Source organism: Calypte anna, chromosome 4B (assembly GCF_003957555.1).
Source record: "Calypte anna isolate BGI_N300 chromosome 4B, bCalAnn1_v1.p, whole genome shotgun sequence".
Taxonomy (NCBI): domain Eukaryota; kingdom Metazoa; phylum Chordata; class Aves; order Apodiformes; family Trochilidae; genus Calypte; species Calypte anna.
In genome coordinates this window covers 21,466,795-21,483,595 of record NC_044249.1, presented here as the reverse complement: position 1 = coordinate 21,483,595, position 16,801 = coordinate 21,466,795, and the positions used below count along the sequence as shown (strand labels likewise).

The 16,801-nt window shown below is 48.9% G+C and overlaps 1 protein-coding gene across 1 annotated transcript in view; it reads right to left on the bottom strand.

Moving 5' to 3' along the window:
* The window catches only part of ATRN (attractin), a 152,979-nt gene extending 140,290 nt beyond the window's left edge, over positions 1 to 12,689 (bottom strand). The window contains exons 1-2 of the mRNA XM_030450914.1: positions 12,526 to 12,689; positions 11,966 to 12,382 (exon numbers count right to left, since the gene is read on the bottom strand). Coding sequence (XP_030306774.1) covers positions 11,966 to 12,382; positions 12,526 to 12,689 — 581 coding nt within the window. The remainder of the gene's footprint in view (positions 1 to 11,965; positions 12,383 to 12,525) is intronic.
* Positions 12,690 to 16,801: the final 4,112 nt, after the last annotated feature.

Genomic DNA, 16,801 nt, shown 5'->3' with positions numbered 1-16,801 from the left:
GGGGGTTTGAGGAGGCCAAGAGTACAGAAAAAGGCTTTTTTTTCTCCAGCATGATGTCTGAGCTCATGCACCCTCTCATGCTTCCACATCTTGTACTGAAAACAAGCAAACCTCAGGCACAGAAGATATCCTGATGCCATGCCCAGCTTTGATCAGATAACACGATTTTCACACAGTGATTTTTTTCATTTTTTTTCCCCTCTTTCAACTCCACATGACAAATCCCTGCCAGCACCCAACAGAGAAATTAAGATCACATTTAAACCTCATCCCTCTTAACACACAAAATCCTTTTTTCATAAGCCTCCATGAAGATGTTTTAGGCATATTTATAGGAACTGTAACCACATTTCTTTGTGCGACAGTATTATAGGCAGAAGTGATAAGTTGGATACCAGTTGCCATGCAGAATGGCCATTAAAATCCACTCCTAAACCTTCACGTTCCCCTGGAAGCAATGTCATCAGCAGAACATCTTTAAAACACACCAACAACTTGCCCTTGTTTCATAGACTGGGAAACTGAACCAACAAGATCAGACACTGAACCCTACTGCTGTTGGATTCCTGAAGTTGTATGGTCCTTTATTCCCAAGGGAATCATGTCTAAGGGATGCTAAGGCCAGACCCCAAATTTCTTGGAAGTAAAACACAAGTTAAAAAATGATGGTGGTACTGAAGAGCTCTGGCAGAACTAAGAAGGGGAAAAAACCCAACACTGACTCTAATGCTATTCTTTTCCTTCAGAGGAGACACATCTTACAGCAATACAAAAGCTGAGTATCTCTGCTTAAGAAGACATTACCAGGAGATTTTTAGGATGGATGCTCCCTTTCTGTTCTTCCTTAGGTGCTGCCAGAAAAATTACAGGCTCTAAAGTAATTTTCCAGCAGGATCACACATCCCTTTCTTCCACCTGAAATCCAAATCCTCATCCTTTCACACTCAAAGTGCTTACAAGCTGGTAGTCACACCACTCAAACTTGGGAATTCTGCATGTACTGAGACCCCACTTGCCTCCTGTCCCAGACATCTGCACCCCTGAGAATCACTGCCAATGACCCAGGAATTACTGTTTTAGCTTTATTATGTTTTACACAGCTCTGAGTTTTCTTTGGCCTCACCATGTAAAGAATATCAACAACATCCACTAGAAAAATAAATATATTTCCAGCAACATTAGAATGGATGCTTTAGAAAAACTGTGCACAGGCAGGAAGTCAAGTTCTGTTTTTGACTTAAAACCACTTCAACACCTCCTCAAAATGATTCATGCTCCCAAAGTTGAATGAGGGCATATTTAAACACCCATTACCATCCCCAAACTGAAAAACACTGACTTTAAAGGATGGCTGCAACCTGTGCTTGTGAGAAACAGGCACCAACTGACCCAAATTTAAGGATCTGCCTCTTTTGGGTTGGAATGCAATAAATCAATCAGTGATCAGAAGTGCACTAACACCCTGTCAAGCAAGCAGGCAGCAACTCTAAAGAAATGCATCTGGAAACACAAAGTGTATCTTGTATGACAATAAATTAAAGTTCCAAATGTTTCAACAAAAATGAAAGCAACTGGCCTCATCCTGATGTCCATTTGAAAAAAAATCATAGAATCATGGAATGGGCTGGGTTGGAAGGGACCTCAGAGATCATCAAGTCCAACCCTTGATCCACTCCCACTGCAGTTCCCAGCCCATGGCACTCAGTGCCACATCCAGGCTCTTTGGAAAGATCTCCAGACACGGAGAATCCACTACTTCCCTGGGCAGCCCATTCCAATGCCTGATCACCCTCTCCAGAAAGAAATTCTTTCTCATCTCCAACCTAAACCTCCCCTGGCACAACTTGAGACCCTGCCCTCTTGTCTTGCTGAGAGTTGCCTGGGAAAAGAGCCCAACCCCCCCCTGGCTCCAACCTCCTTTCAGGGAGTTGCAGAGAGTGATGAGGTCTCCCCTGAGCCTCCTCTTCTCCAGCCTCAACACCCCCAGCTCCCTCAGCCCTTCCTCACAGCAATTCTGCTGGATCCCTTCACAGCCTCCTTGCTCTTCTCTGGACCTGCTCCAGCACCTCAAGCTCCTTCCTGAGCTGAGGGGCCCAGAACTGGACACAGGACTCAAGCTGTGGCCTCACCAGAGCTGAGCACAGGGGCAGAATCCCTTCCCTGGACCTGCTGGCCACGCTGTTCCTGAGCCAGCCCAGGATGCCATTGGCCTTCTTGGCCACCTGGGCAAACTGCTGGCTCCTCTTCAGCTTCCTGGCAATCCAGACTCCCAGGTCCCTTTCTGCCACTCTGTGCCCAGCCTGGAGCTCCCCATGGGGTTGTTGTGGCCAAAGTGCAGGACCCGGCACTTGGAATGTTGAACCTCATCCCCTTGGGATCAGCCCAACTCTCCAGTCTGTCCAGGTCCCTCTGAAATGAGTATCACCAAAGCACCAGTGACCTCCAAAGTAATTCTTTCCCAGTGTATTATTTGGAATTCAATACTTTCCACCAGCAGAGCAGCAACCTCAATGTTTGCTCACAATTCAGATCCAACAATTTTTCTTTTCCAGCAGCACAGGCATCCTTGATGGGAAAGGAGGCAGGAGTTTTCCCTGATTTTTCCTTCTTTTAACAGTGATCTGCACACTCAGCATCTCAGCCCTACAATTCCTTTTGCATTTCAGGTCTTGCAATGGTAAGAAACTTTTTTTCTTGGCACCCTCTTTGCTGATTCCACACAAGATCAAAGCAGGGAACAAAGGCAGAGACTGGAGATAGTAAGCTCTGAAATGACTGTAAAATCCATGTGACACTCTGCATGAAGAGGGTATCAGTCCTGTAAATTAATCACTAACCAGGCAGGTGCACAGCTTTGGCAAGGAACAGGCTGCACATTGCTACAAAAGAAAAAAAAAATAAAATAAACCAACCAAAAACCCAACCCCTGCAGCAAGCCATCTTGAAAAGTTTATTTTAGAAGAACTCAAACGTGTTCCCAATTGTAACAAGCAATGAAATCCCCAAACCCTGCATGGGGTGAACCTCAATCCTAGATTTTCTCTGGATGAGGCAATTACATTCAAACTATCTGGCAAGCAGTGCCACAATAGCAACATTTGGAGCATTACAAAACTGTGAAAGGAAGGATGGAATGAAACAAGCACAAAGACATTAGACGGGAGGAATAAACCCCTAAAGCCACTCAATACACAGCTATCCATTACCCCAACTCACCAAAGCTAAATACACTGCAGGTGTAATTTATTTTTTTTTCCATAGCTATCCAAATGACTAAAAACCAGCAGGGATGAAAACTACCACAGCTTCAACCCCCAGTAATTGCAGACTATTTTTTTCTTGCAATTATTCTCCCGCTTCACAATGAAATAATATTAAATCCAACCTAAACAGCCCAAATGAAAGTATCATTCTCACCTTCTGCATTGAGCTCAGCAAAGGAGTTAACAAAAAAATGCTAATTCCTCATTTACTTTGACAAGCACCACCCTGGAGATAGGTAGGAGAATTTCATGCAATACAAACACTAACAAACAAGTGCTTAAAAGGGGGGGTTTCCTCCCTTCTTTTGTGTCCTTGCAGATTCCAGAAGCTAGTGAATTAAAAAAAAAATAAATAAAGCTTCTGAAGGAATTAGAAAATAAAAACAATAGGGAAAAATGGGATTTCCAGAGCTGTGTTTGTACCCACTGCAATCTACAGCAAGTTGAGAGGCACTGGCTAATCATCCAAGACTTTACAGAGAATCTCCAGCCCTAAGAGGACACATAACACTCTGTACCCACACCTGAGATGAGAGGGGAGCACAATAATGCCATTTTTTCTACAAGAAAAAGGTGGTTAACACATTGGAAAGCCTCTGGTTCCAATGCCCAGACCAATTCTGCTGCTGTGATCTCCATAAACCAACCCAACTCCACTTCCCTGTTTTCAGAGAATGGGAATTCTGAAGCTGCTGCTGCAGGAAATTTGTTTCACCAATCTCATCCACAACCACCACCAGGAATGTTAAATAAATCCTGGGGTGTCCTCAAAGTATTTCCTACAAGCTGGCTGCCTTTCTTCAGCAGGAATAGTGCTCAAACAGGAAAATATTTCAACCCTTTCTCATCATGCAAGATGTGCTGAGGCTCCTATCAGCCCAAACCACTCAGGACATTTCCTTGAAAACATTCTCCTAAACCCCCCTGCTATTCTGATGGATTAAATTTAGTTTATCAGATGTTCCTATCAAGACTTTTCAGCATCCATTTAGTTTTCCACCCCCAACAATCAGGATGGAGCCTTGAGGAGCCCAAGGATGAGGTTCTAGAAGGCAAAACCATGCAGGGAGTACATCCATCAAAAACCTGGCAGCAACCTGGGGCTCCTAAATCAACATTTCCTTTAAGCCAAGGGAGGGCATGGCATTCATGCCAGTCTCAAGTAGGCTCTGAAGGAACTCCATGTGGATCAGCCACAACCAAAACAAGGGAACAAAAGCAGGAAACAGAAAGCAAACATCATTACTGGTTGAGGATTGCAACCTAAATGAGGACTTGATTCAAAGCCATGCACAAAAAGCAAATTATCATCTCTGCTCTGGGCTGGAAAACTGATTGTCAATTTTTCCAGCCTTGCTTTCAAGACTGGAACTGGAGTGGTTGCCCAGGCAGATGTCAGCACATGGCTATACAAGAACAAAATAATGTCATAAAATTGTTGCTGTCCCTCTTCTGCTGAATCCCAGTGAGGAGCAGCTCACTCCTCCTTCACCAAAACAGCTTTAACTACAAAATCACTTCACTGTCAACCTCACCTTCTGCATTTTTTACTCTATCTTTTCACAAGGGTTTAAAAGGTGCTGTTTCAGAGCTCTTAAAGTCCTTGCTGAGAGCATTTTAGTGCATTTAGAGGTTTTTTTTTTAAAAAAAAAAGCTCTACCAGATCAAGAAGCTAATTCCAAGCTCTGTGCTTGGAACTTCAAACTGGAAAAAAATTCTTCAAGGAAATCTGCTGTTTCAGAGCACCCAAGGGGATCATAAATTAATGCAATAACACAATAGTTTGGTCAGCAGCAGAATTATCTCAATATAGAGAGGATTTTCAGCATAGATCTTCATAGACACTTCCATTAGGCACAGTAAGCTCATGGTTTTAAATTTGATTGCTCATGAAAGCTTCAGAGGACCAAGCCAGGGAAGTGAAATCCATCACATGCATTCCCAATGTTATTTAACTTCACCAGAACACGTGGTAAAAGCACTGATGGTCCCAGTTCTTTTGCAAGCTTAAAAAAAAAAAGCTATTTTGGGGAAACCAGTGCTAAGCCCAGCCATTTGTTGGTATTTCAGTAGAAGTTATGTTAAATGTAAACTGACTGAGGTGGTAACAAGCACCTGCTTGGACAGGAGCTTATTTTGGCTCCATAAAGAAAGAAGCAACTGAGGCTGGAAAAGAATGGAAAAATCTAGAGCAGTGGCAGACAACTGACTCAGGCAGCTTCTCCCTGATATTCAGCCACAAAGAAATGAGACAGAAATGCCTTTCAAGTTGACCACTGCAGAAAAAGAAACCATTTGCAGTCAAGTCCCAGGCAGTGACACACTCCTGGAATTAACAGGCAGGGGAATATTATCCTCTACCTGCTCCCTTCCTGGAGGTCTCAGATGTGCTGAGCAGGATGACAGCAGCTCCAGTTCTCTCTTTGCCAGGCTGAAACCATCAGCTGCTTGGTAATTCCAATAATCACTGCTCCAGGGGTGGAGGTGTTTGCTGTGCATGAAGCAGACACCAGGGAGGATGCAGTGGGTGCTGCTTTCCCTTTTTCTGCTGAATTTTCTCCTCTTGGCTCCTTTGAAAAGGAAGAACTGAGCTTACTGCCAGTGTTAGCAAGACCTCAAACAAGTCAAGTGTTTATGGGGGATCTTCAGGGTAGAAGATCTCAGATATCTGCAAAATACTTTGTTATTTCAGGGATGGATTTTTGCTCTTAGAACAGCCCCAGGAAAACATCAGACTGACCAAGAAAGCAACGAGAGGGACAAGGAAACAGCAAGAATTCAGATGAAATGTTTGTCATGAGTTTCTCTCTCAATAAACAGACTGTTTAGAGAGACAAATATAGATATGCACATGCAGGCAGATAGACACACCCAGAGAAATAATGCCTCCAAGAACTGAATGAAAGCATTAAAAAGTTTGGGGGTTTTTTGCCTTTTTTTTTCCTCAGTGTAGTCTTTAAAACTGATAATGTTTAAATGTTTCCTTCTTGAATAGCTGCTGCTTTTCTTACCAGAGCACACTGCAGCCAGCCTTTCACACAGCAACATGGAAGAGAAAATCATTTTAAAGCACAATAATGTCTTAATGAAAAGAGAGAAACAGAAGGGGGATCAGGCACAAATGTAGCATCCAAATCTAATTTAAGCACTTTAAACTTATCTGATTCAAATTGCCAATATCCTTAAGATATATTAAGTAGCTTCCTGACTTCCTAAAGCTTTAAACTCTATGGGGTGGCTTTTAAAAGAAAGGTTTTCTGCATTACCTTTTGACCAAAAAGTTCCCATTTGCTGGAGAGTAGGAACTATGAAAGTTCTTTGCCAACCAGCAGTTTTCTCAGGTTCTGATCCACCCAAATCTTCTACAGATAAAACTCCTCTTAACTGTAACATTCTTTGGCCAAGGACAGTATTACCACCAGCCCCTTAATAATGTTCAATCAGCAGCCTATAACTGCCTCTATTAAAGCCATAAAAAGGTAGTTTCAAAGACACACTCTAATATTTTTATTCTTTCCCCACTGTCACGTTGCCTTGCTGAGCTCTGCTTAAGAGTTTTCCATCTCCCACCTCAAAACAAAAACGTGGCACCCTGGAAGTAGAACCCCTGCCTTTCCAAACTAAAACTCTTTTTCTGAAATCATTGGGTATTTCTAGATATAATCAAAAATAGAATCTGCTCATCTTTTCAGCTACACTCCTACATCAACCTGCCCATCAATGCCCCTATCCTGAAGCAACCAGAATTTTTTAGCCCAGTCCTCCCCAACCTCTGGCCAAGAAATCTACATAATATGTAATAAAATAAGAGTAATTTCTGAACCTGTGCTTCATCTGCCTCAACACCTCTTCTCTCTCTGCTCATCAGGCACCAGTCAAAGCCATTCAAGCAGACAAAGGGTTGTGTGACCAAGCTACAGAAGTCTTTCGAAGAGTTTGTGGTCTGGAAGCTCACAACATCCTTTTGACTGCACAACACCCAACGCTGGCAACTTCGCTCTCAAGTTTGGGGCTCCTGAGCACCCACTGCTCAAAAACATCACCTCTGGGTGTTGCTGCAGCTCTGGTTGGGAGATTTCCCCTCTCCTGCTCACACTTCAGCAGCTTGAAGCCACTGCCCTGCAGCAGAAAGCCCACTGGAGGTTTGCACAGCAACAGAAAGCCCATCAGGCACGTCCTGTGTTTGCTGGCTTCCCCTAAACCCAAGATCTTTGTCTTTAATGAACTCAAGTGGCTGGTTCCACATCTTGAAAAAAAAAAAAGAAAGTCACCTCAAGTCCACTCGAAGCCACAGAATCAGTGTCAGGTTGGAAGGAACCTCAAGGATCCTCTGCTCCAACCCTTCCCATATTATTGTTCCTACGAGATGTCCCAGCACCCCAGGAGCTGAGACTTCAAACTTTCCAGAGTGAGGAGATCCACCACTTCCCCTGGGAGACCATTCCCATGTCTGGATGTCCTCAGAGTGGAACATTTACCTCTTGTGTCCAAACAGAACCTCCCAGGAGCAACTTGTGCCCATCACCCCTTGTCTTACCATAGCCCTTTCAGCCTCCTCCCTCGTGAAGAGCATCACTGCTCTGTGCAGAGGCCAAGGGCTGCTCACAAGTCATTCCCACAACCAAGAACCATCACTGCATGCAAGTAACACTACTGCTCTGCCTCTCTTTTTTTAAGAAATGACACCACACCACACACAAATACAAAAAAACCCCACACATCCTCCTTAGAACAGCAACACCCTCCCCACCATCACCCCTTTCGTGCCTTGGGTGAAAAAACGATAGAAATTGGTCCTTCCCAGGTTTGTCACCTGTGTTTCTAACTGGAGCCTAAATAAACTGATTTTCCCAGAGAAGAAGGCAAGCAGAATATTTAGTGGAGTGCCACACAGAGCTAGGATGTTCCCTCTCCACTGCTAACCCAAGAAACCACGAGGGATTGGCAGGACAAGTTGGATCCCGACAAGCCCAGAGTTCACCAGCAACAAAAAGGCCACAAATATCTCCATCAGATAAATCTAGATAAAGACAGGAAGATGAATATGCCAAATTTAATTATACCTCTCAGGCAAGCAGATAAGCATGTGGAATACACCAGGCTTCCAAGAGAATTTACAGAATAATTCTCACTTGCCCTTTTGCTGCCTGGTTCTACCTGGAGCATCCAAGAACAAATCCAATGTTTTACACCCCCCCCCAAAAAAAAAAAAACCACCCCTGAAAGGCCAGGTCTGGCAGCAGAAACTCAAGGCATGTGAAAGTTATGATTGGCAAACTCTAAGGATTGCTCAGACCACCTGTTTGCACTCCCCTGAGAGCTCCAAGTTTATAAATCAGTACCGGAAACTTCAATTCCCTGCTAAAAACAAACAAATAAAGAGATAAATAAACACCTCGAGAGAAAAACAAACATTGTGTTTTCCCTCAACATTTTAGAGCAGAATTAGCTATGAAAAAGAAACAAGTGGCTTTATGAAAACAGAAAGAGCTCAAACAAACAAAAAGAGGCCATTAGCAGTGAATATATTTCCATTTTTTTTTTCATTCACCACTTTTGCCACTCAGAAAAAACTCTGCTTTTATTCACAATATTCCCCTTAAAATGATCAGTGCCCTAAACCACCTGAAGGAAAAGTAACAGGTAAGGAGCTCATATGCTCTAACCTAGAAGAAAAATTCTTATCATGACTATAGCAAAAAAAAAAAAAACCCAAACAAAATAAAACCCAACATTTAAAAGGAAGCTTTTGACTTAAAAATAAAGGGCTTGCTTAGCCCTTGTTTCCACATGAAACAGGTTTCAAATCAACTGCACCACACACCCATCTGCAAACTGTCAAAAATAAATAATAATAATAATAAAAAAATATAGAAATCTCAACTCCTAAAGCACACAGTGGGGTTTTTTCTTCTCCTCAGCTCCCTCCCCCCAAACCTACAGCAGGCAGCATGGAAGGGTGGTTGGTGCTCTCTGTCAGGGGCTCCCTGAGAAAGGAATCACTGCCTGGAATCCTCATCCTTGCTTTCTTTCCTTCTTTTCCAAGAATCAGCTCTGCCCAGGGAATTCACCTGCTGACACACACACAATCTCTGGCTCTCTCCCTGCCACAGCTGAGAAAACCAAAGCAGAAACCCAACCATCTTACAGAACCCCCTTCCACTGCAAATCTAAGTTCAGGCAGGGTGCATTTCCAGCCTAAGATTTCCCATTTCTCATCCTGGGGAAGAAGATTGGAGACACAAAACCCACCTGGGCATTCCCAGCATCACCAGAACTGGGCCCCAGCACTGCAAGCCTCATGTTTTCCAGTACCCCCCAGCCCCCAAATCACCTCCTTCTGTGCAGACTCCATATCCCCCTGCCCAGAACCACCCTTGGGCTTTTTTAATTAAAATTAAAATGACCCTACTCAGATGCAGAACCCCCACACCACCCCCTGTGCCTGTTCAAGCCCCTCCAGCTGCCCAGTTCTGACCCAGGAGGTTCTTTCCATCAAGCTGTTATCCCTCCTGTCCCTCCCCAAGGCTGAGCATCCCTCCTGCACACACCCCACTGCCCCAGGAGCACACCCCATACTCCAGCAACCTTTTGGGGTGCTGCTTCTCCCTCATGCACACCCCTCCCCAGTCCCCCCTTAACCAAACCCCACAGCAGCTTTGATGCCACCTGCCAGGAGGAGCTTGCTCCAACCCCCCTGAACACCCCACTGTGGTCTCCACCCAGCCCTCAAACCCCCTTGCACACCCTTCCTCTCCCACCCCAACCTGCTCCCAGCCAGGTCCTGCCCCACATCTGCACCTCAGTCCTTCTCCTACCTCTGCCCCCACCCAGGAACTGGCCCCACACCCACAGTGTCCTCCAGCCCTAATTAAGTTCACTCATCCCTCAGCCTGGTACAACCCCCAAACCTTCTCCTGCTGCCCCCAATATGTCCCCCCACATAATCCCCCCCAACCCAACCCCCCCCCAGCCTTTTTTACTTCTCCAGACCTACCACAAGGTGTAAACCCAGTTACCCACAACCCCACCTCAGGCCCTGGTGCCCAGCCCCACACCCACCCCATGCCCCAAACCCACACCCCTGCTCCTACACAGCCCCCCTACCTCACAACTCATCCCCCCATCACCCCCAGTGCAACCCCGGCCACCAGCACCCCAAAATATTGTTCCCTCTGAGGTGCTTTTCATCCCTGTGCTCACCCACACCAGCTCAGGGGCACCCAACACCCCCATCCCATCACCCCCAGACCTCCAGCAAGCAGCCCCAGACACTTATACCCCCCCAGACCTGATCCTTCACACCCTCATCACCCCAAATCACCCCTCAAAGCTGCCCTGCCACAACCAAATGCCCCCTCAGACCTCCCCACATCTGCACCCAACCCCCTGCTCTCACCCCTCTGGATCCATCCCTCACCCCCCCAGTGCCCTCAGACTCCCCCAGAGACACCCAAACCCTTGGGGTCCCCTCAAGCCACCCTCATCTTCACCCAAGATTTGCCCCATGGCTCCACCACCTTCTTCACCCTGCCCAGGAGGCTCCCACCCCCTTCAGTGCCCCCAACCCAGCCTCAACCCCACACCCCTCATCTCCCCACTGCACCTCGAATGTCCCTTTGGGCAGCCCCCCCAGGTCCCTCCTGTCCCCCCTCAACCCCAAACCTCTCATTTCCCTGCTACATCTCAAGTGTCCCTTTGAGCAGCCCCTCAGGGCCACCACCAGCTCCCTCCTGTCACCCCTCAACCCCAAACCCATCATTTCTCTGCTGTTCCTCGAGTTTCCCCTTGGGCGGCCTGAACCCAGCAGGGCCACCACCAGCTTCCTCCTGTCCCCCCCTAAACCCCAACCCCCTCATTTGGGCCACCACCAGGTCCCTGCTGCCCCCCTCATGTCCCCAAATCCTCCCACCACCCCTACCCTAAACCCCAAACCCCTCACCTCCCCATAGCACCCCAAGTGTCCCCTTGGGTAGCCCCCCAGGGCCACCACCAGGTCCCTCCTGTCCCCCCCTAAACCCCAAACCCATAACTTCTTGGCTGTACCTCGAGTGTCCCCCTGAGCAGCCCCCCCAGGTCCCTCCTGTCCCCCCGCAACCCCAAACCTATCATTTCCTTGCTGTACCTCGAGTGTCCCTTTGAGCAACCCCCCAGGGCCACCACCAGCTCCCTGCTCTCCTCTCTCAACCCCAAACCCCTCACCTCGCCATAGCACCCCAAGTGTCCCTTTGGGCAGCCCCCCAGGGCCACCACCAGCTCCCTCCTTTCCCCCCTCATGTCCCCAAATCCTCCCACCACCCCTACCCTAAACCCCCCAACCCCTCATCTCCCCATAGCACCCCAAGTGCCCCCTTGAGCAGCCCCCCCAGGTCCCTCCTGTCCCCCCTCAACCCCAAACCCATCATTTCCTTGCTGTACCTCGAGTGTCCCTTTGGGCAGCCCCCCACCACCTCCCTCCAGTCCCCCTCAACCCCACACCCCCATTTCCCCGCTCCCCCCCAGTATCCCCTCAGCACAACCCACTCCCCCCCTTTCCTTTCCATTCCTCTCCCCACCCCCCAGCACCCCCCGCACCCCAAACTCCCTTCCCGGGAGCTCCTGCTCTCCAGAACCACCAAACCAGCCAAAACCCCAAACCCCCCCAGCCCCTTCCCCAGCCCCCCCCCGGTTCCCCCGGTTCCCCCCGGTCCCCCGGGTCTGACCTGAAGCGTCCCCCGCAGTGCTGGCACTGGTCGCCCACCCAGCCGGGCTGGCACTCGCACTGCCCGCTGCCGGGCTGGCACCGCCCGCCGTTGGCACAGGGTTTGTCGCATTCCTTCCCCACCTCCTCGGTGGCCAAAGCGGCGGCGGGGCCGAACCCCGGGAGCGCCGGGATCGTCGACGACGACGACGACAACAACAACATCACCACCGACACCATCCCCAACACCCCGAGGAACGGCGGCAACCGAGGCCTCCCGCCCCGCCAACCCGGGCCCCGCCGCGCCCACAGCTCCCCCGCCATCTGCCGGATCCCGGGGCGGGGAGGAGGAGGGGGGGGGGGGGGGGGCGGGAAAGGGGCGGCCCGGCGGGACGAGGCGGAACGAGGGGCCCGGGAGCTTCCCGGGACGGTGGCCGGGAAGGGAGGGAGGGAGGGGAGGAGGCGGCGGGAGGGGAAGGGAGGGGAGGGGGGGGGGGTTCTGCCGCGCCCGCTACGGTGGCCGTGAAGGGATGGGGAGGGAGGGAGAGGGGGGGGCAAGGGAGGGGGAGGAGGAGGCGGTACCGGAGGCGGTACCGGAGGCGGTACCGGGACGCTCGCGCAGGCCCGCGGCCCGTGACGTCAGCACCGGTTCCCCCGCCGCGCCTCCGCCTACCAACGAGACGGGCGGCGGGGGCGGGCAGAGCGGCGCCGCGGAGGGAGGGTCTGGAGAGCACCCCCCGGGGCATAGAGTGGGGGGAAGGGGTCCTCCCACACCCCGTGTTCCTTCGATCCGCTGCTTCCTTTTCTTCGTCTTTCTTTTCCTCTTCTTCCTCTTTCCCTTCTTCCCCTTATTCTCTTCCGCTTCTTCTTCCTCCTTTTCCTCCTCCTCTTCTTCCCCTTCCTCCTCTTCTTCCCCTTATCCTCCTCTTTCCATATCCTCTTCCTCTTTTTTCTCTTCCTCCCTTTATCCTCCTTCTTCTTCCTCCTCTTCCTCCCTTTATCTTCTCCTTCTTTCTCCTCTTCTTCCCCTTATCCTCTTCCTTTTGCCTCTCCCCCCCTTTATCCTCTTCTTCTTCCTCCTCTTCCTCCCATTATCCTCCTCTTCTTCCTCTTCTTCCTCCTCCTCTTCTTCCCCCCTTTATCCTCTCTTTCTTCCTCTTCCTCCTCCTCTTCCTCCTCTTCCTCCTCTTCCTCCTCTTCCTCCTCTTCCTCCTCTTCCTCCTCTTCCTCCTCTTCCTCCTCTTCCTCCTCTTCCTCCTCTTCCTCCTCTTCCTCCTCCTCTTCTTCCTCCTCTTCTTCCTCCTCTTCTTCCTCCCCTTATCCCCTTCTTCTTCCTCCTCTTCCCCTCTTCTCCCTCCTCCCATGGTTAAGGCCCCTCAGGGGTCCCTGTCCCCCCCTCCATGGCCCTGCTCTTACTCCACAAAACTGCCCAGAAGGGCCCTGGGGAAGCTCCAAGGGAAGGGCTGAAGGGAGAACCAGCAGGGAGCTGGCAGGGAACCCCAGACCCCTTTGGGTTGGGAAGGACTGTGCTGGTTATTTAGTTCCAGGGTCCCTGCACGTGCAGCTCTGGATGAAGGAAAATCGGGAACCAGGGGGAGATTTGGGGGTGTTCAGCCTGGAGAAGAGAAAAATCCCATGGGGAGACCTCAGAGCATCTCCCAGTGCCTGAAGGGGCTCCAGGAAAGCTGGGGAGGGACTTGGGACATCCTGGAGGGATGGGATGAGGGGGAAGGGTTTCCAGCTGCAAGAGGGGAGATGGAGAGGAGATCTTGGGATGAAATTGTTTGGGGTGAGGGTGCTGAGCCCCAGGTTACCCCCAGAAGCTGTGGCTGCCCCATCCCTGGCAGTGTTGAAGGTTGGATGGGGCTTGGAGCACCCTGGGCTGGGGGAGGTGTCCCTGGGCATGGCAGGGGGGTGGAAATGGATGATTTTTAAAGTTCTTTCTAACCCAAAGCATTCTATGAAGGGTGGGGACAATCAGCTTTCCCCATCACCCCCAGTGCAACCCATCCTGGACTTCAGCTGCACCTCAGCAGTGTCAGACTTGAAGAACTCCTTGTAAACTCAGCACTTTGTGGTTTGGTTGTTTGGTTTTTTTTTCCAGCTGGGTGGAAAACCACAAGTTGCCATTTCTCCTTCTGTCTCCCCCCACCCTTAGCCCAATATCTTTTCATTAAAATCAGTAAATCCCAGGGCAATAAACCAACCAGATCTGAGCACTGGGGGCTTTTTATCAGGCAAACTTCTTTAAAACTCTCTTAAATGAGGAGCTAAGAAAGCTCACCCAGCAAATGAGAGCAAGGAAAGAGACTCCTCAGGGGATGACAAAGAATCCCCCAGCACTCCTCAGGCTGCCAGAGGCCAATCTGGAATTCCTCAGAGCAGGATAACACCCCGGAATGTTGAACAAGAGGAAAAAAAAAACCCTTCCCTGACCTTGGGAGTGATCACACCGAGCCCTGTCACTGTCTGCATGAACCATGAACTGGGGGAGATCATTATTGTTAAATTAAAAGTGTCATCTCTTCAGTTTTAACATTAAAAAGTGTTCAAATCTTTTTTTTTTTTTTAATTTTACTTCTTTATTAGCAGGCAGCTTCCTGAGCACTGTTTGGAAGGGGAGGAGTGAGGTTAACCCAGGCTGAGCTATTTTTATTTTGGAAAAGAGAAATATTTCATCCTAAAATGATATAAAACACCCTTTTCCTGGCTACAGGCTCAGTTTTGCAAACTCCACAGAGTGAGGCTGTTGCACTGAGGTCCCAGGTATCATGACTAAAACAAAAAAATATAAAAAAACTCTCATGTAATCAGCACAATCAGTGCCTCTCACCCAACTTCCCTCAGCACCTGAAATTAGCAGCTAATTATTAAGCAAACAATTCCTTGGCTCTTGGTTTCAGCCAAGAAACCTGCACTGAGCTCTGGTCCTGCTCCACTCCCCATTTTTCACTCCTGTTCCCCAGTTTTCATAGAATCATAGAATTGGCTGGGTTGGAAGGGACCTCAGAGATCCTCGAGTCCAACCCTTTTTATGTCCCTGCCTGCTGCTCTTCCACCTGGAATTAAATCCCTGGATGCTCAGGATGTCAGGCAGGTTCCTACCCCCTTCCCATGCCTGGGAGAGGAGAGCCAGGGATGGTAATTAATGAGTTGGCCTCTGGGGTGAAATTATATCCTTGTCAAGAGCCTCCCATGGATATTAAGAAGGACAGAACATGATTTCTGGGGGCTGAGTCACAGCTGAGATCCTGGGTGTGGAAACAGTGGAGCTGCTCTGGGAACCTCTTTATCTTTATTCTGCCCCTGTGCTCAGCCCTGGGGAGGCCACAGCTTGAGTCCTGTGTCCAGTTCTGGGCCCCTCAGCCCCTCAGGAAGGAGCTTGAGGTGCTGGAGCAGGTCCAGAGAAGAGCAAGGAGGCTGTGAAGGGATCCAGCAGAATTGCTGTGAGGAAGGGCTGAGGGAGCTGGGGGTGTTGAGGCTGGAGAAGAGGAGGCTCAGGGGAGACCTCATCACTCTCTCCAACTTTCTAGAGGTTTAGTTTCACCTCTCTTTTTTTCTCCATTTTAATTTGGATGTAATGAGCAAAAGTCCTTTGAAAATATCTTTAATAAGGAATAAAAAAAAAAGAGTAATTCAGGTGCTGCCAGGGGCAAAGGTCTGATAGATTTGCAGGCACAGTAATGCTGAATAGCTGAAAAATACTTTTATCTGCACTGTTACTCCAGATCCTCCCTTTTTAGAAAGGAGGAAAAGAGCAAGAAGCCTTTTCTGGAACTGCTGAAATGAGGAGAGAAAAGGAAGAACCTTACAGCCTATCAAGAGGATTGTGAAAACAGAAAACAAACCTCGAGGAGACCTGGGCTACATCAGCAGCCTCTGGTGATTACACGTTTTAGACCTTGGGTTTCACATCTAATTCAGTATTTCCCACTGCACAGTTCTGGAGGCTGCTGGGTCACTGAGTGACTTGTGGGGTCTCTGCTCCACTTCTATTTTCCTCTGTTTTCAGGCTGTGTCTTGGAAGAGCTTTATGGAACTATTTGACCCATCTATCTCCATCTGATTCCAGGTGGGAAGATGCAGGTTCTGATGCTCAGCAGCTGATTGCCTCCATGGGTAACTGGGAGAACAGAGCCTCCCTTTGGGAAAATGTCCATTTATACAGGTTTGGGCCAGGATAAAGGTGATTTTCTGTCTTGTACTTTTGCTTTTAGCTCAGTCTCTTGTAAGTAGTTGCATTTGCTGAAATTAACAGCCAGTTTCTCAGACAGTGTCTGCTCCTAGGACTGATAACACTTGATGTTTATAGTTACTGCTAGAGACTGGTGTGCAGAGCCAAGGACACTGCTCAGCTCTGAGGAACATTTTACCCTCCAGAAGGATAAAGAGGTCCCACCTGCAGCCTCCTTTGGGGAGGAACAGACAAGAGAGATGCCAGAATTGACCAAACAGAGGATTCCATCCCATACACCTCATACTCAGGAGAAATTTGAGCCATCACAAGGGCCAAGCCAGATTTCCTGCTTCCAGCTTCCAGCTCCTGCCCTTCCTGCCTTTCCTGCTTCCCTTCCTTCACCCGGCATCCTGGAAGGATTCCATCCTTTCCTCTGCCTGTGCTCCTGATCCATCCCAGCCCGAATCTGTGTGTTCCTGCCTCCAGCTCCCAACTGCTGCTGACCCCAGGATTCCAGCCTGGACTTTCCCAGGGCTGCCCTGCAGCCTCAGTGGTGATGTGAGAGTTATTGGGGGAAAAGGGGGGAGGAATGTGGTTTCCATTTTCCTGTATAGTTGTATATATTTAGTAATTTTTCCTATTTATCATTCCTGTTTCATTAAAGCTGGGTAGTTTAGTTTC